Source organism: Pseudorasbora parva, chromosome 18 (genome assembly GCF_024679245.1).
Source record: "Pseudorasbora parva isolate DD20220531a chromosome 18, ASM2467924v1, whole genome shotgun sequence".
NCBI classification, from domain to species: Eukaryota; Metazoa; Chordata; class Actinopteri; order Cypriniformes; family Gobionidae; genus Pseudorasbora; species Pseudorasbora parva.
In genome coordinates this window covers 39005456-39032663 of record NC_090189.1, presented here as the reverse complement: position 1 = coordinate 39032663, position 27208 = coordinate 39005456, and the positions used below count along the sequence as shown (strand labels likewise).

At 40.3% G+C, this 27208-nt stretch overlaps 1 protein-coding gene across 1 annotated transcript in view; it reads left to right on the top strand.

The window, feature by feature from the left end:
• The window catches only part of stk10 (serine/threonine kinase 10), an 89847-nt gene that overhangs the window by 57167 nt on the left and 5472 nt on the right, over positions 1-27208 (top strand). Inside the window, exons 8-18 of the mRNA XM_067423575.1 lie at positions 3611-3745; positions 6589-7212; positions 11475-11596; positions 16257-16380; positions 19561-19740; positions 20112-20204; positions 22419-22548; positions 22669-22793; positions 24723-24911; positions 24994-25119; positions 26267-26380. Of these exons, the coding sequence (XP_067279676.1) occupies positions 3611-3745; positions 6589-7212; positions 11475-11596; positions 16257-16380; positions 19561-19740; positions 20112-20204; positions 22419-22548; positions 22669-22793; positions 24723-24911; positions 24994-25119; positions 26267-26380 (1962 nt within the window). The remainder of the gene's footprint in view (positions 1-3610; positions 3746-6588; positions 7213-11474; positions 11597-16256; positions 16381-19560; positions 19741-20111; positions 20205-22418; positions 22549-22668; positions 22794-24722; positions 24912-24993; positions 25120-26266; positions 26381-27208) is intronic.

The window sequence follows — 27208 nt, the reverse complement described above, 5'->3', positions numbered from 1 at the left end:
TCAGTATAACTATTATTGCTGCTTATCTTGCATGTTACTAGGATATTGGCTGTTTATTAGTACTTATAAAGCACAGATTAATGCCTTTTCTGTACGAACATATTCTACATCCTTTAATCCAACCCAGTACATGCTAATATATTATACATTTTTCCTGGAAATGAAAGGGTTAGTTCACCCTAAAATGAAATGTATGTCATTAATGACTCTCCCTAATGTCGTTCCACACCTGTAAGACCTCCGTTCATGTTTCGGATCGCCAATGTGACGTGATTTCAGCAGTTTGACACGCGATCCGAACACTATCCAACCAACAATGGCACATTATTTTCTATGGACTATGAATTGGGATGCTCTGTTTCTGACCTCTCATACAATTTTGGCTGTATCGTGTGAATTGGGCTGCAGTGTTTCTTGCCGTTTTGTTTCTTGACTGTCGGTGAGTTGCGGTCATCTGTAAGGGTAACTGATATTGCTGGCTGTATGTTTTTAACGCTTGACTCCCCCTCACATACGGTCGGCAGCTGGGACACTTCAATTAAACAAGGTGCAACTCAGCTGAATAATAGATGAGAGCAGCGTTCCTCTCCATTACACTGGTGCTTTCACAGTTCAGCTCAAGTCCTCAGCGTCTAACTCCGTGGATCAACTAATTAATCCCCAGACTCTCTGGAGAACAGTTTTTTTTAATGACCTACCACTTTTGCTAATTGCAAGTGTATTTCAAGTAAAATAACATGCTTGCACATAAAGTCAAGGACTGGGATTTTGGTCCAAACCACAAATATTTTACTATATTCATTAAGTAAAGGATACTCAACTGTTAGCTCTGTATTAAACAATGTTAAAGAATGAGTGCATTACACACAAATTGCAATTTATACAGTCAGAATTGCACAATTTACAGTGCATCCGGAAAGTATTCACAGCGCTTCACTTTTTCCACATTTTATATTTACAGCCTTATTCAAAAATTGTTTTTTTTTCTTCTTTTTCTTCAAATCTACAAACAGTACCCCATAATGTCAATGAGAAAGAAGTGTGTTTGAAATATTTGAAAATGTATAAAAAATAATAAAAAATTACATGTACATAAGTGTTCACAGCCGTTGCCATGACACTCAAAATTGAGCCCAAGCGAGATATGTTTCTCCAACTTGATTTGAGTCCACCTGCGGTAAATTCAGTTGATTGGGCATGATTTGGAAAGGCACACACCTGTCTATATAAGGTCCCACAGTTAACAGTGCATATCAGAGCACAAACCAAGCAATGACGTCCAATGAATTGTCTGTAGACATCTGAGACAGGATTGTATAGAGGCACAGATCTGGGGAAGGGTACAGAACTAAACCAACAAGCACAGTGGCCTCCATAATCCGTAAATGAAAGAAGTTGGAACCACCAAGACTCTTACTAGAGCTGCTGCCCAGCCAAACTGAGCAATCGGGGGAGAAGGGCCTCAGTCAGGAGGTGACCAATAACCTGATCACTCTCACAGAGCACCAGCGTTTCTCTGTGGAGAGAGGAGAACCTTCCAGAAGAACAACCTTCTCTGCAGCACTGCACCAATCAGGCCTGTTTAGTAGAGTGACCAGACAGAAGCAACTTTTCCGAAAAAGGATGCCTGAAGTTTGCCAAAAGGCACCTAAAGGACCCTCAGACCACAAGAAACAAAATACTCTGGTCTGATGAAACAAAGATTGAACTCTTTGGCCTGAATGGCAAGTGTCATGTCTGGAGGAAACCAGGCACTGCTCATCACCTGGCCAGTACCATCTCTACAGTGAAGCATGGTGGTGGCAGCATCATGCTGTGGGGATGTTTTCCAGTGGCAAGAACTGGGAGGCTAGTCAGGATCAAGGAAAAGATGAATGCAGCAATGTACAGAGACATCCTTCATGAAAACCTGCTCCAGGGCACTCTGGACCCTCAGACTGGGGCAAAGGTTCATCTTCCAACAGGACAGTGACCTTACGCACACAGGTAAGATAACAAAGGAGTGGCTACGGGACAACTCTGGGAATGTCCTTGAGTGGCCCAACCAGAGCCCAGACTTGAACATGATTGAGCATCTCTGGAGAGATCTGAAAATGGCTGTGCATCGACACTCCCCATCCAACCTGATGGAGCTTGAGTGGACCTGCAAAGAAGAATGGAAGAAACTGCCCAAAAATAGGTGTGCCAAGCTTGTAGCATCATCTTCAAAAGACTTGAGGCTGTAATTGGTGCCAAAGGTGCTTCTTATGGTGTACTTATGTACATGTTATTGTTTTTCCCGGTTTTTATTTTTAATACATTTGCAAAGAACAAACAAACTTTTCACATTGCCATTATTATTTGGTATTGTTTTTAGAATTAAGGAAAAAAAGAATATAAATGTAATCAATTTTGGAATTGCTGAAAATTGTTACATAACAAAATGTGGCAAAAGTTAAGCGCTGTGAATATTTTCCGGATGCACTGTAAAGTCAGAACTGCGAGATATATTATTGCACACCATCCAGCCAGTCAGAATTAAGTACTCTGGCAAACCATGGTATAATTGATCATTGACAAAAAACAATAATTCAATAAAAAATGTGAAATGTAAATAATTACACTGTATATTTAAAGGGGTGGTATAAAACATTCTTTTGAAGGCCTGATTGTGTTTGTGGTGTACACTGTAACGTGTTCATGCTTCGTTTTGTATTTTTACCTTTATTGTACACTGCTCTTTCCCTCCTTTTAAAAACGGTCTGATGGTTCCCTAGTTCTATGTAGCCAGTCCCTCAAAAATACACAATGGGCTCTGATTGGTTAGCTGGCCCAGCTGTGTTGTGATTCGCTTACCGCCTAGTTCACGTGTTTGATGATCAATAAGTTATCGCGAGCTTTGGGCGGAGCACGTCTTAGCCATCTCTACTGGAGCTGCTGATGTCAGCGAGTCTGGAGGAAAAGGCTGTAGTACCCAACCGGCCGTTTGCTGCAGCCTTAAAAATTGACTTCTTTAAAAGCAAATATCTCCCTTTGCTTAAAACTTTGAGCGTTTTAACTTTGCAGATCTTGTTTATGCTCAAACAGCAACATTACACACTAACTAAAGCTAGAAAAGGGAAATCGTGTTTTACCACCGCTTTAAAATAACAACCCTTACTAACAAATATGAAATATTTCATTTATTCACCTGCATGTCATGTGATGTAAACCAACATCAGACAACCATGAACATGCACACTTGTTGTTACATTTATAAAATATTATATTATATATACTATTATATAAATCTCAGGTTAGAATGGGATAATTATTGACCAAATCAATTTAGAGTAGTTGACTCAGACAGAATGGCCAAATTTCAGATATAAATACTTGCTCTGTCAATTTAATTTAATTGTGATTTTTAACTGCTTTGATTGAGTTTGATGCCAACTCCGACAATCTGACACAATTTTTAGTAATGGGTCAAGAGAAATATGACACGATTTCCCAATTTCTGTTCTCAGACTCATATTATTTCGTTTGGATGCTTCTTAAGGTGGCGTGTGCATGCTATTGTTATGCCCAGGGATTTGTACCGTTATGAAGAACTCAGAGTAATGTTTTCCCCGTACATTCTGTTTTTCAGCATCCTTTTGTGAGTTCAGTGAAGACCAATCGTCCATTGAGAGAGCTGGTGGCAGAGGCCAAAGCTGAGGTGATGGAGGAGATCGAGGACAACCATGAAGAAGGAGAAGATGAAGACCCGGCTGATATCACACCTGTACGGGTCTGACTTTTCTCACTTATTGCACACCTCCCATATGTCTGTGTACCATAAATCTTTCAGTTCACTGTGCTGATGGAGAGTAAAAATAATGCACTGCTAATGGAAAAGAGCTCAGGGCATAGAGACACACATTTGTTTAGTGCTTTGACAACTGTAATTGTTATTGCATGGAAAGTTGATTCTACGCTTCAATGCAGGTGAACCTATGAAAGACAACAACACCGCCGTACAGCACGGCATGCCAATAGCTCAATGAATTATGCAGATATGAGCTCATTTAGGTTATGTAATATACTCATAATATTGCTGCAGTGCATACAATATGCTTTCTGTACAGTATGCAAAATTTTTGTTATGCATGAATGCTAAAATAATATACTACAATTGGCCAACATAAGCAGTATACAACAGAGCATGGGATGCAGTATCCCACAATGCAGTGCTCCACTTAACTTTCCATTTCAAGTGTGTTGATTTAATCACAGCCACGATTTCTGGCCATAACAGGAAAAAAAAAAACATAACAATGGCTATTACCACCCACCTGAAATTTGGCATGCAATGTCTTTGTCCGAGGAGCCATGATTGTCTATGAGGACATTGGTATATCTCAAAAAAACATGCCCGCCATTGGCCAATGAAGTTTGAGCACCTGTTAGATGAGGTTAACTGAGGCTGATTGGAACGAATCTCGTTGGGCATGTTCGACTCATGGCCCTGAAGGTCTGTAAGAATGTTGAAAGAAATTCTTTCACTAGAAATTCGGCCACTAGTTGGCACTAACATGTTTTAAGCCTCTTAAACACGGTGTCTCACACATCCACACAACATTCATATCGTTTGATAGATCTCTTGTCTGGCTATCACCAGACCAAGCTCAGTTTAAGATTGAACATTGGTCTGGGGAGTCTGCTCTGTGTTTTCTTCTGCACAAGAGGTGTGATAAACGAGCATTATTTTAATGACTCTGTATGCAATTGGATATTCCTTCTACCTATCAGACCACAAGAGTCATGATCAACGGGCAACAACCCATTGCTTCTCTATGGTGTTGAACCCGCCAATGGCGCACCAGGTGGATAAGCCAGTCTGTGATTGATTCGTTGATTCGACATTATTAAGGTCTTCACTATCACTTCTGATAAATGTAATGCATCCTTGATTGTATCCAAAGTATTTATTTATCTGTCTTATTTAATCTTACCACAAATGTTTGAAGGGTATCACTGTTTCCACAAAAAAAGTTAAGCAGCAAAAATACTGCTAATAAGAAGAAGAAGAAATGAAACCCTGTAGTTTTCCATTGCATAACCAGCCCGGCTCTTGTCTCATGGGCACCGGGCGGGCGCCACTACACTGAGAGGTCTCCTCGGGTCACAATGTTATTGTGTTGTCAATACTTTTCAAATAATTTGACCAGAACATGACATGTGTCCCCCACCCATCTTTCACTTTAGCATCTCTATTTAAAGATCTATTCTAAATTGTTGTGGTGGAATGGCACAATGGTACAAGCGTTCAAAAATAACTCTACTAAGTGTAATACACTTCCTCTTCTGCTTCTCATCTGGCCTTCAAACACGTAAAAATGAAACAAAAGACACTTCGTCCACATTTCTTCAGAGTTAAATAAAGCACAGGACAATTAGTCTCTCTTTTTGTCAAGGAAACTGTTAAGGGTGAAGGCCTGGGGCTGTGTATGCATTTACTGTCAGTCTCTGGCCTGCCGCCAACGTTAATGTCTTTATTAACAGCTGTGCATCATTGCTATTTGTTTTCTCAGTCCATTTTAGGACAGGCACTGGAGACTTTTCTTTTTATAAAAAACAGCCATAGGGTCATTCCGTGTCAAATCAACCAAATTTCGGAAACTTCCCCGGCTCAAATTTTTGATTTTGTGCATATTTTGACGAATATAAATAGCTATAAAAGCCAAAATATTAGATGGCATGTACATTTTCTGATTTGTTTTGTAGAGGGGATCAAATGACAATTTTTACCTGAGATCTGGAGCCAAATTACAGGGGTGTAAAAATCACTTCAGAACAATGACAGTATCATTATTTTATTTTTTACACGGAGATTGGTAAGTCTATTAGTAAAATCTGTTGACTTTAGAAATCTTTGTTGCATTATATGCCGACTGTGATCGTTCAAAAATGGGTAAAAAACTATACTTATGGCACTCAGACAGGTATGTTTTATGCAGTTGTGGTGATAGAAAAACATGAGGTAGATTTCTAGTTACAACATTATTTGTTCTTCGGATATTCCTCTTTTAATATAAAAAGTATGAACACATTTGGTTTTCGACCACTAAACTTTACCAGTTCACTCTTGGAGCCACATTAATATCTCCAAATCTCACGGATTGGAACAATCGAGGACCTTTAAAATGGAAAAACCAAAAGAAAAGTTTGTTACAAATTAGAAACTAAAAGGATATCGAGATCGAAAAGAGATCGTTAATACTCCTTTAAGCATTAACTCCCCCCCCCCCCCAACACACACACACAAAAACTGCTTTTCCCCCATTTTTGAACTGTTACCGTTGACATATAATGCAACAAAATTGCTAAAGTCAACAGATTTTACTAATAGACCTACCAATCTCTGTGTAAAAATAAAATAATGATGCTGCCAACTTTCTAGAGTAATTTGTATTCTACTGCATTTGGCTCCAGATCTCAAGTACAAAACAGTGATTACTCAGTAAATATGTGACATTTTTTATATTTTGTCTTTCAACACTATTTATGTTTGTCTTTCTACTCAACCGCTGGTTGAAAATTGTCAGGCTTTTGTTATATAAGCCTCATTCTGTCTGTTCTTTCTAGGCTCCTGTCAAAGACCAATCAGTAACCAGTGAGACCAGTTTTTATGGAGACCATCCGCATGACACCCGTCACACTGAAACTCCAATGGTGATTGAGGAGGAGCTCAGGACAATCGAGTCCCCTGAAACCCCTTTGAAAGAGCAGGAGGATAATCTCAGTGAGTGTCCAGAGGAAGATCATGACAAACCCGAGAGCGAGGCGTCGGGGAAGGCCTCCAGCTCCGACTCCGGCATTGAGGATGGAAAAATCACGCCCACCTCTGAGGAGGACACCAAGGTGGTCGAGAGCTCTGAACCAGAGCTTCCTTTGCTGAGGACCGCAGAACCTTCAGAGTTATCAGAACCGTCCTCAGACACCATGAATCAGCCTTTAGCAGCATCAGAGAAACCACAGGAACCGGAGGAAGAAGCTCACTGTAAAGTAATGCCTAACCAGCAACCACATCCCATGCTGGACCAAACTTATTCCAAGGAGCTGACCAATCGTGCGTCTACGGTGAGCAACAGGTCTTCTTTGGCTGGTGAGGATTTGGAAAATTTGCTTCCTCACACAAATGGCAGATTATCAAATCAATACTCCGATGCAGCCAGTGAAAACATTGACATGGGCACCTTCTCTTTAAGGGTAAGTCTGTGTTTAAGAGTGCGTTTACACAACGATAAAATATTTTAGAGAATTTTACAGGGCTAAAGGAATATTACAGTAATTAAGTTATAACATTTTTTGCTTTTTCCTTGTACTAAATGGCTTCTGTTTTTCATAATAGTTTTAGAGAAACCATATAGATACCATGTAAAAGTCATGCATAGCTTACCTGAAGTTATGGAGAACACTGTCCTAGTCCTAACTCAGTTGTGCTATCAGAATGTATACACTATATTGCCAAAAGTATTGGGACACCCCTCCAAATCATTGAATTCAGGTGTTTCAATCACTTCCATGGCCACAGGTGTATAAATCAAGCACTAGGCATGCAGACGCTTTTACAAACATTAGTGAAAGAATGGGTCGGTCTCAGGAGCTCAGTGAACTCAAGCGTGGTAACGTGATAGGTGTCCACCTGTGCAATAAGTCCATTCGTCAAATTTCCTCAATACTCAATAAATATTCCATGCTCAACTGTTGGTGGTATTATAACAAATTGGAAGCAATTGGGAACAACAGCAACTCAGCCACAAAGTGTTAGGCCATGTAAAATCACAGAGCGGGGTCAGCACATGCTGAGGCGCACAGTGTGCAGAAGTCACCAACTTTCAACCAACAATAGCTCCAGACCTCCAAACTGTGTGTGGCCTTCAGATTAGCTCAAGAACGGTGCATAGAGAGCTTCATTGAATGGGTTTCCATGGTCGAGCAGCTCATCCAAGCCTTACATCACCAAGTGCAATGCAAAGCGTGGGATGCAGTGGTGTAAAGCAGCGGCCACTGGACTCTAGAGCAGTGAGACGTGTTCTCTGAAGTGACCAATCACGCTTCTCTGTCTGGCAATCCCATGGGGCGAGTCTGGGTTTGGCAGTTGCCTTAGCTCCCTTAGTTTCAGTGACAGAAACTCTTAATGCTTCAGCATCCCAAGACAAATTGGACAATTTAATGCTCCTAACTTTTTGTGGGAACAATTTGGGGATGGCCCCAAACTGTTCAAACATGACTGCACCAGTGCACAAGACGTCAGTCCATAAAGACATGGATGAGTGAGTTTGGTGTGGAGGAACTTGACTGGCCTGCAGAGAGTCCTGACCTCAACCCGACAGAACAGCTTTGGGATGAATTAGAGCGGAGACTGTGAGCCAGAGCTTCTCGTCCAACATCAGTGCCTGACCTCACAAATGCGCTTCTAGAAGAATGGTCAGAGATTCCCATAAACACACTCCTAAACCTTGTGGAAAGCCTTCCCAGAAGAGTTAAAGCTGTTATAGATGCAAAGGGTGGACAAACTCCATATTAAACCCTACGGATTAAGAATAGGATGACATTAAAGTGCATGTGCATGTAAAGGCAGACATCCTAAAACTTTTGGCAGTATAGTGTATTTACATTTTATTTATTTATTGCACTTTTTACAGTTATTACTGTTAAGTAGATTTACATCTGCATCCCTATTCAGTGAACAAAACATGTAATAATATTAGTAACTGTACTTATTGAACGCCAAAGTAATTTTACCCCCTTCTAGTTCAACCAAAACGGTCTGTAGATCTTGGTGGCTTTGGTGACACTGCTCTTAAATGTTAGTCTGGAGAGCTGCTGAGAACACTAATGACACTTGGTCTTTAACATGCTTGCTTTTACTAATACTCTGACTTCCGCTTTCGTTGGCTATGTGGTCCTCTGTTTACTGTCTCAGTGCCAGCTACTCCGCTGGGCCACAGTAGAACAGAGCCGGCTTATGAGAGCTAGTGGAACGTTCTGGGAGGTGCCGCAGCTTTGGGCGGGTAGTACACACAGTAGTACAGTGAAGGTTCAGAGCTCAAACTGGGTGTGGACGTTGTCAAACAGAGCCGAGCCTGTCTGCAAACACAACCAGAAACTTCTGCTATCCAAATCATCTTTTACCGCATAGTGCCTGAACCATCTCTGTACTGTGAGTTGGAGGGATGTATGAGCTTCTATATATATTTAAACCGTGCATCTCTACTTTTTGATGTCTTGTGTATTTCCAGAGCCCCATAAGGAAGGCTCAAACACCCCGTCATTGACACCAAACCAGAAATGTGTTGGATAAAATGATTAAAATAGTCGTTAATAGCAGCTAGATAGTTCTTAGAAATTATGAATAACAGGTTGAAAAGTATCTTGGCCAAGCAACATCCCTGTAATTTACAGACAGCCCTACAATTAAAGCTGTAATATATATTTTTATAGGTTTAAAGCAAAATCTTGCTAAACAAAGGAAGTGGTTCCAGGTACTCCTAAAGCCTGTTGAAGTAAAGTCAAATGGATTTGTATAGCGCTTTTGACAATACACATTGTTCCGAAGCAGATTTACAGAAAGGCATGTTAATGTTTTTAGTATTTTAACATCTGGCTGGGTGATAGTGTAGTTTCATTTTTGCAACGATACAAGCAATGGATCAGTTGAGATTTGCTCTATAGTGTATATCAGCATATTTGAGTTTACTGTAAATGTGGATGAAATTGGATGTACTCGAGTTTGGTTTGAAGATGAGAAACGTCCCAAGCTCAATGTTCGCTCTCCTGATTTCTAACACACACTCACAGCGTTCGGCTGGTCTCCAGTCTGTCTGAGCAGAAACTAAAGCTGATGCCCTCCGTGTGTTTATCTTGTCATCTTCAGTCACGTTCATATGTAAATTGTGCTTATTTCATCCATTAGATGGAAAGATCTGAAAAGTCCATACATTTACCCACCCATATACCCTCCCGTTGAATAAATCAGGACAGAAGTGGTTAAAAGTGGACAAAAGAGACATGATAAACGGAAATGAGGATTAAGATTTATTTAGAGTACTGCTATTACATGAATGATTACATTTTTAAAATATCTTATATGTCACCATATTAATGTATGTACTGTATTTTGGTGAGCTTTCAAAAAATCTTACTGACCACAAACTTTTGAACAGTATTGTATAAATTATTGTATCTGATGCCAAATTAAGACGTGCCAGCCACATGAGTTCTAGCTCTGGATGTTAGCATCTCTGGTATGCTGTTGATTTCAAAATTATATGACAATTAGGTCTCGTTAAAAAGATAATATTTGTGCTGTGAAGTTGTCTATATCCAGTTAAGTAGATCTTTTTTTTTTCCACCCCATAGACTTTCATTGTGAGTGCATCTTTGATCACCATTTCCGACTGGTTTTGAACCCAGAACATTACTTTAAATGAAGTCATTCATTTGCTGCATATTTCAAACAGCATGTCTGTAAAGTTCATGTCAGATTTTCCACCCATTTCTCCCAAATGCTCTTTGTCTCTGATCCATTCAGTATTGTGCATCAGTCACTATGTGAGGATTGTTGGGTTGGCCGTCGCTGGCGTTCTGTTCTTTGTTTAGCGCACCAGAGAACAGCCTCATTTCTCATGTCTGTCGTTTTTTTACAGCACGATTCAGAAGTTTTACTCTCTCTTGTGCTTTAGTTTTAATGCTTCACGATCAAAATGGTTCAACAATGATTTTAGCCAATGTTTGTGCATGCACATTGTATCAAGGCCTGTGGCTTAATCGCACCAAAACCACATCACAGGATGGGCGAGAATTACACGTTCAGCTTCAAACAGCAGGGTTTGACTCGCAACAGACTCGCTTTCAAGTGTACGGCATAAAAACGACAAACCCGTGGCCGTCAGAGGATGTGACTGTTTGCTCAGCTGTATTAAATAGACACCGTTCTTAATGTTGTTTGCTGACAAGTGACGCCATTTATATGACAAGAGCCAATATACGAGTGTCTAAATTAATTAAATGAATTGAGTGGTTTAACGCACTGAACCTACAAAGCATTCATACATTTGACTTTTATGTCAGTTTATAATCCAACAAATACTGCCATTATATTAATATTCAGAGTTTAAATAATATATTATGTTTAGGACAAGGTTTAAAAAATGCCACAATGAGTGTTTTGTGAAATTCCCCCTCAAATTTGTATTTTTGTTTACGTTCTGCTGACGAGATGCTGACACTTCCTGTCAGAACTAGTTTTACAGGATAACAGCAATCTCACTGCTTCCTGTTCACACCCTCTGTCTCTGGCTCTCATTTCTTCTTTCTTTCTCCACCCATTCATTATGCTTCTAGTTCAGTTTCTAGTTCCTTCATGTGTGCATGTCTTCTTTTTTTGTAATCTCCCATCCACCGTTCCCTTAAATCTTGTATACAACATTTCTTAGTTTCTCTCTCTTATTTTTTTTTTTAAACAGGACTCCAAGAAGACACTCAAACGCACCCGTAAGTTCTTGGTTGATGGTGTCGAGGTGAGTGTCACCACCTCCAAAATCATCACTGATGATGAGAAGAAAGACGAGGAAATGAGGTTCCTCAGGCAAGTCCATGCCATCACTCTATTTAATCAAGCTCTTTAAAAAAAATGTCATTAATTACTTAAAAGACTTCCATTCATCTTCGTAACACAAATGAAGATATTTTTAATACAAGCTAAGAGCTTTCTGTACCTCCATTGACAGTCCATGCAACTACCGCTTATGTCATTTAAAAAACATTCATCAAGAGATTGTAAAACAAATCCAAATTAAATGATCCATATCAAGCAGTTTAGTTCTAATTTCTGGAGACACAATCACTTTATATAATGAACACATCAAATTTGATTTGTTTTTTCAAATATAAACATTGATCAGCGCACAAAAAGCTCAACCCTACCTACTTGACACACGAAACCACATTGGTCCTCGCTGAAGCTCAAACATGCTGCGTAACACGAGAATGAACCTCATTGGTCCTCGCTGAAGCTCAAACGTGATGCGTAACACGAGAATGAACCTCATTGGTTCTCGCTGAAGCTCAAATGTGCTGCGTAACACGAGAATGAACCTCATTGGTCCTCGCTGAAGCTCAAACGTGATGCGTAACACGAGAATGAACCTCATTGGTCCTCGCTGAAGCCCAAATGTGCTGCGTAACACGAGAATGAACCTCATTGGTCCTCGCTGAAGCTCAGATGTGATGCGTAACACAAGAATAAACCTCATTGGTCCTCGCTGAAGCTCAAACGTGATGCGTAACACGAGAATGAACCTCATTGGTCCTCGCTGAAGCTCAAACGTGATGCGTAACACGAGAATGAACCTCATTGGTTCTCGCTGAAGCTCAAATGTGCTGCGTAACACGAGAATGAACCTCATTGGTCCTCGCTGAAGCTCAAACGTGATGCGTAACACGAGAATGAACCTCATTGGTCCTCGCTGAAGCCCAAATGTGCTGCGTAACACGAGAATGAACCTCATTGGTCCTCGCTGAAGCTCAGATGTGATGCGTAACACAAGAATAAACCTCATTGGTCCTCGCTGAAGCTCAAACGTGATGCGTAACACGAGAATGAACCTCATTGGTCCTCGCTGAAGCCCAAATGTGCTGCGTAACACGAGAATGAACCTCATTGGTCCTCGCTGAAGCTCAAACGTGATGCGTAACACGAGAATGAACCTCATTGGTCCTCGCTGAAGCCCAAATGTGCTGCGTAACACGAGAATGAACCTCATTGGTCCTCGCTGAAGCTCAAACGTGATGCGTAACACGAGAATGAACCTCATTGGTCCTCGCTGAAGCCCAAATGTGCTGCGTAACACGAGAATGAACCTCATTGGTCCTCGCTGAAGCTCAAACGTGATGCGTAACAAGAATGAACCTCATTGGTCCTCGCTGAAGCTCAAACGTGATGCGTAACACGAGAATGAACCTCATTGGTCCTCACTGAAGCCCAAATGTGATGCGTAACAAGAATGAACCTCATTGGTCCTCGCTGAAGCTCAAATGTGCTGCGTAATACGAGAATGAACCTCATTGGTTCTCGCTGAAGCTCAAACGTGATGCGTAACACAAGAATAAACCTCATTGGTCCTCGCTGAAGCTCAAACGTGATGCGTAACACGAGAATGAACCTCATTGGTCCTCGCTGAAGCTCAAACGTGATGCGTAACAAGAATGAACCTCATTGGTCCTCGCTGAAGCTCAAACGTGATACGTAACAAGAATGAACCTCATTGGTTCTCGCTGAAGCTCAAACGTGATGCGTAACAAGAATAAACCTCATTGGTCCTCGCTGAAGCTCAAATGTGATACGTAACACAAGAATGAACCTCATTGGTCCTCGCTGAAGCTCAAATGTGATGCGTAACACAAGAATGAACCTCATTGGTTCTCGCTGAAGCTCAAACGTGCTGCGTAACACAAGAATAAACCTCATTGGTTCTCGCTGAAGCTCAAATGTGCTGCGTAACAGAAGAATAAACCTCATTGGTCCTCGCTGAAGCTCAAACGTGATGCGTAACAAGAATGAACCTCATTGGTCCTCGCTGAAGCTCAAACGTGATGCGTAACACAAGAATGAACCTCATTGGTCCTCACTGAAGCCCAAATGTGATGCGTAACAAGAATGAACCTCATTGGTCCTCGCTGAAGCTCAAATGTGATGCGTAACAAGAATAAACCTCATTGGTCCTCGCTGAAGCTCAAATGTGATACGTAACACAAGAATGAACCTCATTGGTCCTCGCTGAAGCTCAAATGTGATGCGTAACACAAGAATGAACCTCATTGGTTCTCGCTGAAGCTCAAACGTGCTGTGTAACACAAGAATGAACCTCATTGGTCCTCGCTGAAGCTCAGATGTGATGCGTAACACAAGAATAAACCTCATTGGTCCTCGCTGAAGCTCAAACGTGATGCGTAACAAGAATGAACCTCATTGGTCCTCGCTGAAGCTCAAACGTGATGCGTAACAAGAATGAACCTCATTGGTCCTCGCTGAAGCTCAAACGTGATGCGTAACACAAGAATGAACCTCATTGGTCCTCGCTGAAGCTCAAATGTGATGCGTAACAAGAATAAGCCTCATTGGTTCTCACTGAAGCTCAAATGTGATGCGTAACACGAGAATGAACCTCATTGGTCCTCACTGAAGCTCAAATGTGATGCGTAACACGAGAATAAACCTCATTGGTCCTCGCTGAAGCTCAAACGTGATGCGTAACAAGAATAAACCTCATTGGTCCTCGCTGAAGCTCAAACGTGATGCGTAACGAGAATGAACCTCATTGGTCCTCGCTGAAGCTCAAACGTGATGCGTAACGAGAATGAACCTCATTGGTCCTCGCTGAAGCTCAAACGTGCTGCGTAACACAAGAATGAACCTCATTGGTCCTCGCTGAAGCTCAAATGGGATACGTAACACGAGAATAAACCTCATTGGTCCTCGCTGAAGCTCAAATGGGATACGTAACACGAGTATAAACCTCATTGGTCCTCGCTGAAGCTCAAATGGGATACGTAACACGAGAATGAACCTCATTGGTCCTCGCTGAAGCTCAAAAGTGATGCGTAACACGAGAATAAACCTCATTGGTCCTCGCTGAAGCTCAAACGTGATGCGTAACAGAAGAATGAACCTCATTGGTCCTCGCTGAAGCTCAAACGTGATGCGTAACACAAGAATGAACCTCATTGGTTCTCACTGAAGCTTAAATGTGCAGTGTTTGTATGTCAATGTATATAGCAATAAAAGTCAAAGTGTTAGTTGCGTAGACTCTACTTAAGGACAGATATCTCTCAGATTTCATAATATCTTCATATTTGTTTCAAAGATGAACAAAAGTCTCACAGGTTTGAAACGACATGAGGGCGAGTAAATATGACAGGATTTTCTTTTTTCGTGAACTATCCTTTTAGGAGGTTTAAGAAGTTTTTCTACTTCTTGCATCTAGGCTGAGTAAACAGACTATTTTAGGTCTCAGGTCTAAGACCTTGTCCTTTCCGAATGGGACGTTAATACACAAGGGAAGCTTTGTGTACAGCCAGAGGAAGTGGGCCGCTTTAAAAGGACAAATCAAGAGCTCAGATCTCCTTTCAACAGATCCATCATCTGAATTCTTGTGAACTTTTCAATCTAGCCTTTTCTCTTGAAGCACCTCAGCTGGTGGTAGTAGATAGTATACAGAGTGTTATACATAAACACACACACACACACACACGCGCACACGCACACGCACACGCACACGCACACGCACACGCACACGCACACGCACACGCACACACACACACACACACACACAGGTTTGTTTCACTATATTAGTGAGGACATTACATAGACTTCCATTGATTTTATATCAGGTCAATGATACTTTCTATCCCCTAACCCAAGAAACATGTGCAGAACAACAGATTTAAATAAAAACATGTTTTGGCCGATTTATAAGCCTTTTTAACTAGTGAGGACCAGTCCAATGTCCTCACTAGTGGGTCATTTTCATGTTTTACTATATAAGTGAGGACATTTGTGTCCTCACAAGTATTGCCAAACAAGGAACACACACACACAGAGCATTCCGTCTCCCCCTACAAACAATGCCTCTTCTGCCATCTAGTGGTGTGATAGTAGCCTTGCATGTAACATCTGCTACACTGAGAGCATTCAGTCTCACAAATAAACATGTCCTGGTTATATTTTACGCCAAAATCAAAATAAGAACTTAATCTTCTTGTAGACTTCATTGTCCTTAAGCAAAATGTAATTTCTTTCTTTCTTTTGGTTTGGTGATGAATTATGACTGGGACGGGGTTTTGACAGGCTTGAGATCTTCCCCCACATGAAATATCTGTGTGGAACATTCCTCTGGTCTTTGGCTGTCAGTGAAGTCCTGCAATGGATGAGGTGGGGGCGTCTTTCCCATGAATCCTCTGTAGTGCTCTCTGTGGGCCGTGACAGGAGAAGAACAGACGATGGCTGCATTCTAGACATTCTTTGGTTGGCGGGATACTTAAAGGGATAGTCCACCCAAAAATATGAAAATTGCGTCACCATTTACTGAGAGTTTCAGGGTAACACAAAAGATGTTTTGAAGAATGTTGGCATCCAAATGGTTTTGCTGCCCTAAAAAACCAAACAAATATATAATCTTTTTTTGTAAAGGAAGCCAAACGATTCCTCAAATGTATATGTAAATGTCTGCGTTCGTTCATGCACACAGGCGTCAGGAGCTTCGAGATCTGCGTCTGCTGCAGAAAGAACAGCATCGCGCTCAGGCCGTGCTCAACTTCAAGCTGAAAGATCAGCGGGAACAGATTCAGCGCAGATTCGACCAGGAGATGAACGTAAGTGTTGCAGATCTTCAGCACTCACAGCAGTGGCCTCCGTCTTTCTCTGCCACCACCTTTGTTATTTAAAGACTAAGTTATTCCTAAGACATCACAGGTAAATGGGGTAAAAAATGAAGTCATATATATCGCCATACTTCCCCTCGTTGATTAATCACAGTACGTCAGCACAAACCCTCACTTGCCATTAAAAAAAGGACTATCAGATGTCTGAAAAGGCTTGGCAGGGTTATTTTTGCATTTGTAGGAGTTTCCTTTTCAGACACAGTATTTATGGGAGGAGAGTATTACTAGCTACACTGTGTAATTTTTTTGTTTATTCTTAGCTAAAAACACTTATTTCTTTCATAAATATATGTGCTCATTAATGTATATTTACTTTCAAGTAATAAAGTATTCTCGTAAGTTTATAATATGCCATTGAAAATACAGTCTTGTTCAAAATAATAGCAGTACAATGTGACTAACCAGAATAATCAAGGTTTTTAGTATATTTTTTATTGCTACGTGGCAAACAAGTTACCAGTAGGTTCAGTAGATTCTCAGAAAACAAATGAGACCCAGCATTCATGATATGCACGCTCTTAAGGCTGTGCAATTGGGCAATTAGTTGAAAGGGGTGTGTTCAAAAAAATAGCAGTGTCTACCTTTGACTGTACAAACTCAAAACTATTTTGTACAAACATTTTTTTTTTTCTGGGATTTAGCAATCCTGTGAATCACTAAACTAATATTTAGTTGTATGACCACAGTTTTTTAAAACTGCTTGACATCTGTGTGGCATGGAGTCAACCAACTTGTGGCACCTCTCAGCTGTTATTCCACTCCATGATTCTTTAACAACATTCCACAATTCATTCACATTTCTTGGTTTTGCTTCAGAAACAGCATTTTTGATATCACCCCACAAGTTAAGGGAGATGGATTAAGGTCTGGAGATTGGGCTGGCCACTCCATAACATTAATTTTGTTGGTTTGGAACCAAGACTTTGCCCGTTTACTAGTGTGTTTTGGGTCATTGTCTTGTTGAAACAACCGTTCCAAGGGCATGTCCTCTTCAGCATAGGGCAACATGACCTCTTCAAGTATTTTAACATATGCAAACTGATCCATGATCCCTGGTATGCGATAAATAGGCCCAACACCATAGTAGGAGAAACATGCCCATATCATGATGCTTGCACCTCCATGCTTCACTGTCTTCACTGTGTACTGTGGCTTGAATTCAGAGTTTGGGGGTCGTCTGACAAACTGCCTGTGGCCCTTGGACCCAAAAAGAACAATTTTACTCTCATCAGTCCACAAAATGTTCCTCCATTTCTCTTTAGGCCAGTTGATGTGTTCTTTGGCAAATTGTAACCTCTTCTGCACATGCCTTTTTTTTAACAGAGGGACTTTGCGGGGGATTCTTGAAAATAGATTAGCTTCACACAGACGTCTTCTAACTGTCACAGTACTTACAGGTAACTCCAGACTGTCTTTGATCATCCTGGAGGTGATCATTGGCTGAGCCTTTGCCATTCTGGTTATTCTTCTATCCATTTTGATGGTTGTCTTCCGTTTTCTTCCACGTCTCTCTGGTTTTGCTCTCCATTTTAAGGCATTGGAGATCATTTTAGCTGAACAGCCTATCATTTTTTGCACCTCTTTATAGGTTTTCCCCTCTCTAATCAACTTTTTAATCAAAGTACGCTGTTCTTCTGAACAATGTCTTGAACGACCCATTTTCCTCAGCTTTCAAATGCATGTTCAACAAGTGTTGGCTTCATCCTTAAATAGGGGCCACCTGATTCACACCTGTTTCTTCACAAAATTGATGACCTCAGTGATTGAATGCCACACTGCTATTTTTTTGAACACACCCCTTTCAACTAATTCAACTAATTGCCCAATTGCACAGCCTTAAGAGCGTGCATATCATGAATGCTGGGTCTCATTTGTTTTCTGAGAATCTACTGAACCTACTGGTAACTTGTTTGCCACGTAGCAATAAAAAATATACTAAAAACCTTGATTATTCTGGTTAGTCACATTGTACTGCTATTATTTAGAACAAGACTGTACATACGGGTGAGGGGTTCGAATGCCGGTCGCCATGTTGCCCCTCCATCTTGAAAGTACATTAGCCAAAGAGGGACACACCCGTAAATTCAAGCTTCGCCTTTCGCGTTTTAACACTCTTTCTCCCTATTGGCAGAAATGAGAGCGTGAGGGAGGATTGTTCAGGCGTGACTTTTTACTGCGCCGAGTCGAAGTACTCCCAGAAGTCTTATTCCGCCATACATTATAGTTCTCTTTTTTAATATGATTAGAAAAATGCCATGTTTTATTTTGTCACCATACTTGATCGTTCAGCTATTCGTGTAACTGTATTTAAATAGGGGAAACGTGGAGGTGTTTGGTCGCTTCTAACTTGATCTCTGTTTGGTATCATCACCGCGGGTCAGAGAGATTAAGTGCACGCACTCAGATGAGAGAGGTGTGTGTCAACTCGTTTTAGTTAAGGGAACAGCATAGTTTAATATGAAAAAGCGGTGAAGTATCCCTTTAAATGCCAATGGTTCTGACGCCCATGAAGCTTCATCTTATCAACTGTTATCTAGTCTAGAGCGTCTCTCACTGTGTGATGACTTGTCTAGTCCGTTCCATTCACACAATGCTGAATGCAGTTCTGACCTGAAAGTGTACGTGCGTTAGATTGGTTATAGAATGTGGTTGTCACTCCCATAAAATACTGAACTGTGTGTGAATGTAAGCGCATGAAAGTCTCAAATACAGGTCTGTGTCAGTTATTTTGAGAAAGCAGCTTTTAAAAAATGTGTATTGTATGGAAATATACAGATGGAAATAGATAAAAGAAACATATCTGGTGCTACAGAAGACATGTGTGGAAGCAATCTTACAATTGACCAGTTGCTTTTGCCCATTGTGTCTTGTCTTATACAGGAAGTGAGAGTGGGTTAATTGACAGGCTCATCCCTTTGGTACATGTTTTATACCTGCAATTGCTAGTCACTGGCAGGGGGTATTAGGGGGAGTGGCGTTCCCATTCAGTTCTGCATTTTATTGGACATTATTCCTGGGAGAAGAGAAACTCTATAATAACAATCTTCCACAATATTACACACTTTATGCACTTGTGTAAAATGATTTATTGGTCTTCGGCTGTGCTTACAGGCCAAGAAAAAATACTTTGACACGGAGCTGGAGACCCTGGAGAAACAGCAGAAACAGACCATAGAGAAAATGGAGTTTGATCACACCACACGGCTGCGGGACGAGGGCAAACGCATTCGTGCTGAGCAAGAAAAAGCTTACAGCAAGTTCCTGGACCAGATGAAGCACAAGAAGAAAGAGGTGATCTTTCTCAGAGTTAAACCTGGAATATGTCTTTTTTTCAGCTCCTAAAGTGGCACCAAAAAGTACACCCCTAAACGCATTCAATTTAAATTATTTTCCAAATTTGTTTGGAAAACGAAAATGACATCTAGAGACAATATGGTTGTTTTTTAGGCAGTTTTAGTTTTGAATAAAATGGACACAAATGAATGATAAGATGAAATAAATCTCACATAATGTTCTCCTGCTTACAATGTAAACTAGTGTAAAATGTATCATACAAGTCTTTAAATGGGACTCCAATACTGTATGGGGCCATTGTAGATAACATAAATGTGTGTTACTTTTCAAGTTTTCATTGAAACTTGCTTATCTTAATTTTGTCTCAGGTCAAACAAGAAGTGGAGAAACTGCCCAGGAGTCAGAGGAAAGACAGTTTGAAGGTCAAAATGGGCAACTTTCAACAGCTGAAACTGACCGAGGTTTGTTTAAGCCGTGCCCGTCTGAAGAATAACACGCCTCCACTTTTGAGCAATTTTAACCTTTTATCATAGACAGAAGCCACAGAGTTATCTATTTCAATGCCCAATTCGAGCAGTAGAAAATGACCAATGAAATTCAGGCTCCGTACGTATCTCCACTGGCCTTGAGAAGTGTTCTTGAATACCACAAATCACCAAAGCCCTCGATGTTTTGAGGAGCATCTTCTCGAAAACACCAGTGAACGCTAATTCTGCCATATGCTAGCATCAAAACTGAACCGCCCACTGAACAATGACTAGAAACCCTGGTCATAAAACTGATTTCAATCAAAAATAGTAAGTGAAAGATTATATTCAGAAATAAAATCCCCTGCAGTCGAGACCAGCTGAGTTCTTTGAACACAAAAAGGAAGGCTCGAGTCTATAACTAAACATGCGTTATAGGATGTTAGCTTAAAAAAAGGGCTAGAAATAGAAGAATATAGAATAAATAGAATTATATTTATGGTGGTACCTGGGCTTGACGTTGACACCCGCCAAATGTGTGTGTATTTCTGCAGTGGTGTGTAACGCTGTCGCTCCTACAAGCCACCTTGACATATATATATATATAATATAAATTTTTCAATTGCAGTCTGTTAAAACAGCATCTGAAATAATAAACTAGGTGCAAAAATAACTAGTTTTGTCAAAAATATAGATTTTTTTGATACATGTCAGTTCGGTCAGTTATTTATAAAGCACATTTAAAAATTGCCACTGACACTCTCTCTCTCTCTCTCTCTCTCTCTCTCTCTCTCTCTCTCTCTCTCTCTCTCTCTCTCTCTCTCTCTCTCTCTCTCTCTCTCTCTCTCTCTCTCTCTCTCTCTGACACACTCACTTCATTTGCTCCTGAAGAATAATATTGTTGCTGTTAAAAGGCTTGAATCTTTTGGTGTATTGCACATAACTGTACTCATTTCCGCAAATGTTTTGTTCAAACCCAAAGTATGCGCACATAAAGCCCCTCAGCTGTTCTTTTTCGCTGCTTATTGCACTTAAACAGTCAAATTCACTCCCAGTATTCACGTAAACACAGTCAGTTCTGTTTTAAGTGATCATTAACAGTTGAGAAAGAAAGTGCACGTGTATCAGTGTAATGGATCCGTGCGTCGGCTCTTAAAGTGACAGCAGCCCAATGCTGCGTTCACACCGCACGGGAATGACGCGATTCGCGCGAGTGATTTACATGTTAAGTCAATGCAGAGACGCGAATAGGTATTCTGCGGCGCGATTCGCGCGAATGAGGCGGAGCGAATGGCACGGCAATGTTCACGCGAATGACGCGGCAATGATCACGCGAATGACGCGGCAATGATCACGCGAATTGAGCGTTTTGAACGCGTGATTCGCGCGAACCGCTCAAGTTGAAAAATCTGAACTTTGGCGGATATTCGCGCCGCGTTAACCAATGAGGAGCCTGCTTACTGCTGTCACGTGGTGAAGTGACGGATGGGAAACCCATAGGGGAAACCCTGAGGCCAGAGTAATTTAAAAATACTACTGTTTTGTGTCACAAAATGTAGTTTTAATAGTTTTTCAGGCGGGAATGTAGTTGTTTAAAGCTCAAATATGTGATTTATTTATTAAGAGAGCTCCTATTTGAAATTTTGATCTGGTGTTTTCGGAGGTGTGAGACCCAGGCGATCACCGGAGCTCAGCGCTCATCAACCCCGGCGAGAGCAGCCTTAACTCGGATAGTCCTTCTGCCGACTGCCGCTGCCTGGCAGAACCCCCTCCCATGACGCGAATTCGCGTCTGTTGTGCAGTGAATGTCACACGCGAATGAAGCGAATTTCACGCGCGAATGAAGCGAATGGATTCAGATTGTTCACGCGTCCAACTTCGAAATTTATTTGCGTCATTCGCGTGCGGTGTGAACGCAGCATGATATTCCTGCTGACACATTATCAGATAATATTAAAATATCTATATGGCAGTTTTCCCCCATGTTATCAGTGTAAAAATTGTGGTCAGTGAAAATGCTGATAACTTTGGAAAACCACTAGCCACAGTGACTTCTGAGCAAAAAAGGTCAATGTCAACCTCTGGTGTTAAATTAATTTCTCATATGAGTGTTTATGAGTTTTTTCCATGATCTTAAAATCTATCAGCTGAACTTTATCAGCATCTGTTTCTGTTAAAGAGGTTCGGATGTTATTCTTTCTTGTACAGGAAGAGAAGTTCCTCGCAGATCAGAAGGATCACCTTGACTCAACTCTGAAGAGGATCATTGCTGAAAATAAGCGGGAAATCTCAGAGACGGAGCGTCAGTGCCTCCTCAAAAAACAGGCTCTGCTTAGAGGTAAAAATATACACAGGCTATTTTAATTATTATGAAAAGGATTAAGAACTCGTATGACTTCCATGTTGAAAGTTTTATGTAGACTATGCCTACAACACAAGTGCTCTTTTCATCTGTCAGAGCGAGAGTCCACTATTTGGGACATGGAAGAGAAGAACTTGCATGAGAGACACCAGCTCCTCAAACAGCAGCTGAAGGACCAGTACTTCCTGCAGAGACACCAGCTCCTCAAGAAACACGAGAAGGTCTGGATGCTTACACACTGTAAAAAATTTTGGTTGGTTTTTGTTGGTTTAACTTAAAAAAGTAAGTAACCTGGTTGCCTTAAAATTGTTTATTAAAATAAAAATTTTGAGTTGATACAATGAAGGAAGTTAGTTTAATAAATAGAAACTAAAAATATTATTGTATCTGAACCACATAAAAAAATTGATAAATCATGAAAATAGCACTATTTGGCATATTTCACTGCATCATCAGAAATAAAACACACACAATTACCCAATATGCTTACAAAATCGTTTAATAATATTTTAATAAAGGTTGTCGAATCTCAAAAATTTTTCATTGTATTAACTCAAAATTTTAATTTCAATGAACTCAAAATTTTAAGGCAACCAGGTAACTTTTTTTCTAAATAGTTTATTACAGTGCACTCAAGTCTTTTAGTGTGTGTGTGTGTGTGTGTGTGTGTGTGTGAGAGAGAGAATGATTCTTAATCCTTACTTGGTCTACTGCAGTGATCTGGGAAAGTGGCTCTGCAGTGCGACAGACAGGAATGGGGAACATCGATTCTGACTTTTTTTCCCTCGCAACTCCGAGTTTAGAACTCTAAATTAACTTTTTCTCGCAATTCAGGGTTTTTTTTCCGTCGCAATTCCGAGTTTAGAATTCGCAATTCAGATTTTTTTCTTGCAATTCTGACTTTTTCTTGCTATTCCTAGTGTAAAATCTGCAAATCTGGCTTTTCTTTCGCAAATTCCCAGTTTAGAACTCGCAATTCAGACTTTATTTCTCACAATTCTGACTTTATTTCTCACAATTCTGACTTTATTTCTCACAATTCAGACTTTATTTCTCACAATTCTGACTTTATTTCTCACAATTCAGACTTTATTTCACGCAATTCTGACTTTATTTCTCGCAATTCTGACTTTATTTCTCGCAATTCAGACTTTATTTCTCGCAATTCAGACTTTATTTCTCGCAATTCAGACTTTATTTCTCGCAATTCTGACTTTATTTCTCGCAATTCAGACTTTATTTCTCGCAATTCAGACTTTATTTCTCGCAATTCAGACTTTATTTCTCGCAATTCAGACTTTATTTCTCACAATTCAGACTTTATTTCTCACAATTCAGACTTTATTTCTCACAATTCTGACTTTATTTCTCACAATTCTGACTTTATTTCTCGCAATTCAGACTTTATTTCTCACAATTCAGACTTTATTTCTTGCAATTCTGACTTTATTTCTTGCAATTCAGACTTTATTTCTCACAATTCTGACTTTATTTCTCGCAACTCCGAGTTTATAACTTGCGATTCTGACTTTTTTCCTCTCGCAATTCCTAGATCAGAACTTGCGATTCTAACTTTTTCTCGCAATTTTGACTTTTTCTTGCTATTCCTAGTGTAGAACTCGTAATTCTGGCTTTTTTCTTTCGCAATTCCCAGTTTAGAACTCGCAATTCAGACTTTTTTTCGCGCAATACAGACTTTTTTCCCCTCACAAATCACTTTTTTTCTTGCAACTCGTAGATTAGAACTCTTAATTCTAACTTTTTCTTGCAATTCTGGGTTTTTTTCTTTCACAATTCTAAGTAAAGAACTCGCAATTCTGACTTTTTTTCCTGCAATTCTGACTTTTTCTTGCAAATCCTAGTTTAGAACTAGAACAATTTAGAACAATTGTATTATAATTTTTTTATTTTGTGGCAGAAATAAGCTTCCATACCATGTTGTTTTCTTAAGCAGTTTATTTGTTTTAAAAATGTGACTCACACTTCAGTCTAGCATTAGCAGTTCCTGGTTCATAGACAACAGGTTTAAATGACACACATTTTCTTCAATGGAAGTGTGCATGATGGGGTTCTGCCCCCTTTTGGTGGAAAGTATGTTAGTGCTCTGACACTGACCCGTGTCTGTATGGTGTGTGTGTGTGGTGTCTCAGGAACAGGAGCAGATGCAGTGCTACAACCAGCGTATGATTGAGCTCCTCAAGGCTCGACAGCAACAGGAGAAGAACCGGCTGCCCAAGATCCAGCGCAGCGAGGGCAAAACACGCATGGTCATGTTCAAGAAGAGCCTGAAGATTAACTCCACCGGAAACTCAGCGGAAGACCGGGAAAAGGTCAAGCAGGTAAAGCACGTCTTTCCGAGCTCTCCTTCTCCGACGGTCCGTGTGTGTGTCCTCCGTTCTAAACCTTCTCTCTCGTGTTCAGTTCACCAGGCTGGAGGAGAAGAGGCAGAAGGCCGAGCGATTGCACCAGCAGCAGAAACATGACAACCAGATGAGGGAGATGGTTAACCAGTGTGAGAGCAACAGCAGAGAGCTGCAGCAGCTGCAGGTGATGTACACACAGCGCACCGCCAGCCCCGCTCATGATCAGACACAGATGAGGAGATCGAGCCCATCTACACCTCTAATGCTTCAGTCCTGCTCCTCATCCTGCTCCTCATCTCATTCACTAACATTAGATAGATTCGATTTATATGATGATTAATGATCAGAGATGATCAGACACAGATGAGGAGATCGAGTCCATCTACACCTCTAATGCTTCAGTCCTATAGCTCATCCTGCTCCTCATCCTGCTCCTCATCCTGATCCTCATCTCATTCACTAACATTAGATAGATTAGATTTATATGATGATTAATGATCAGAGATGATCAGACACAGATGAGGAGATCGAGTCCATCTACTCCTCTAATGCTTCAGTCCTGCTCCTCATCCTGCTCCTCATCTCATTCTCTAACATTAGATAGATTAGATTTATATGATGATTAATGATCAGAGATGATCAGACACAGATGAGGAGATCGAGTCCATCTACACCTCTAATGCTTCAGTCCTGCTCCTCATCCTGCTCCTCATCTCATCCTCTAACATTAGATAGATTAGATTTATATGATGATTAATGATCAGAGATGATCAGACACAGATGAGGAGATCGAGTCCATCTACACCTCTAATGCTTCAGTCCTGTAGCTCATCCTGCTCCTCATCTCATTCACTAACATTAGATAGATTAGATTTATATGATGATTAATGATCAGAGATGATCAGACACAGATGAGGAGATCGAGTCCATCTACACCTCTAATGCTTCAGTCCTGCTCCTCATCCTGCTCCTCATCTCATTCTCTAACATTAGATAGATTAGATTTATATGATGATTAATGATCAGAGATGATCAGACACAGATGAGGAGATCGAGTCCATCTACACCTCTAATGCTTCAGTCCTGCTCCTCATCTCATTCTCTAACATTAGATAGAAACTTATAAACTATGAATGAACCATAAACTAAGTTTTGCAAAAGATTTGTTACTGAATACTTATAATATTACCCAACATTTTTGTGTTGTCAAGGCTCATGATGACAATTGCATGAAGCCGTTTTTTGTGTGTGTGAATAGTTAATTTGTTTCACCTAGCATTGACTCTTGCCAGCGATCACTACCCGTCTGACTGTGTGAATGTCTCCTGCAGAATGAGAAATGTCACCTGCTCATAGAGAACGAAACGCAGCGTCTGAAGTCACTGGATGAGCAGCACAACCAGCAGCTGAAGGACTGGAGAGAACAGCTCAAGCCCAGGAAGAAGGTCTGGAGCTCTCTCTCTTATTTACACTCTTACTCTCGGACACGGGAAGGAATGCACTGCTCAATCCAGCGGCACGTCTGAGACATATTCAGAAATCTAAATGAAACGAAAAACATGAAATGAGCACGACCATTCAAACGAGTGGAGATATTTGAGTCATCATGGCTGGCTGCATTTTTTTGATCAGAAACAGTCCAAACTGTAATATTACAGCGAACAATTAAAAAATAGCCATTTTCTGTTTTAATATTGGACTTTTTTTTTAATATTTGATTTTTTTAGTTAGTTTTCTGATTGCGTTGGTCTAATGGTCTTTACGAAATTAAGGCTTGTAGGTTTTAATCAGATATTATATTATATTATATTATATTATATTATATTATATTATATTAATTATATTAATTACATTATATTATATTATATTAATTATATTATATATTATATTATATTCAAGTTTTCTGGGCTCCAATTAAAGATGAACAAAAATAGAAACTATTTTAACTATTTTTACAGCATTGAAGAAAACCATATGAGCCTAGTTAATATCTCTAAGTAAAATAAGTGATATGAGTAAAACACAATTCATTAATCATCATAATTTGTTTGAGAGTTATTTGTTAGCACAGAATTGATGATTGTGACAGGCTTATTCAAATGATTGAATATATTCCTGTGATCAAAGCTTAATTGATCATCATTACTCCCGTCTTCAGTGTCACATGACCCTCCAGAAATCATTCTCATATGCTGATTTACTGCTCAAGTAAATGTCTTATGTTATCAAAGGGTTAGTTCACTCAAAAATGAAAGTTCTGTCGTTAAAGGTGA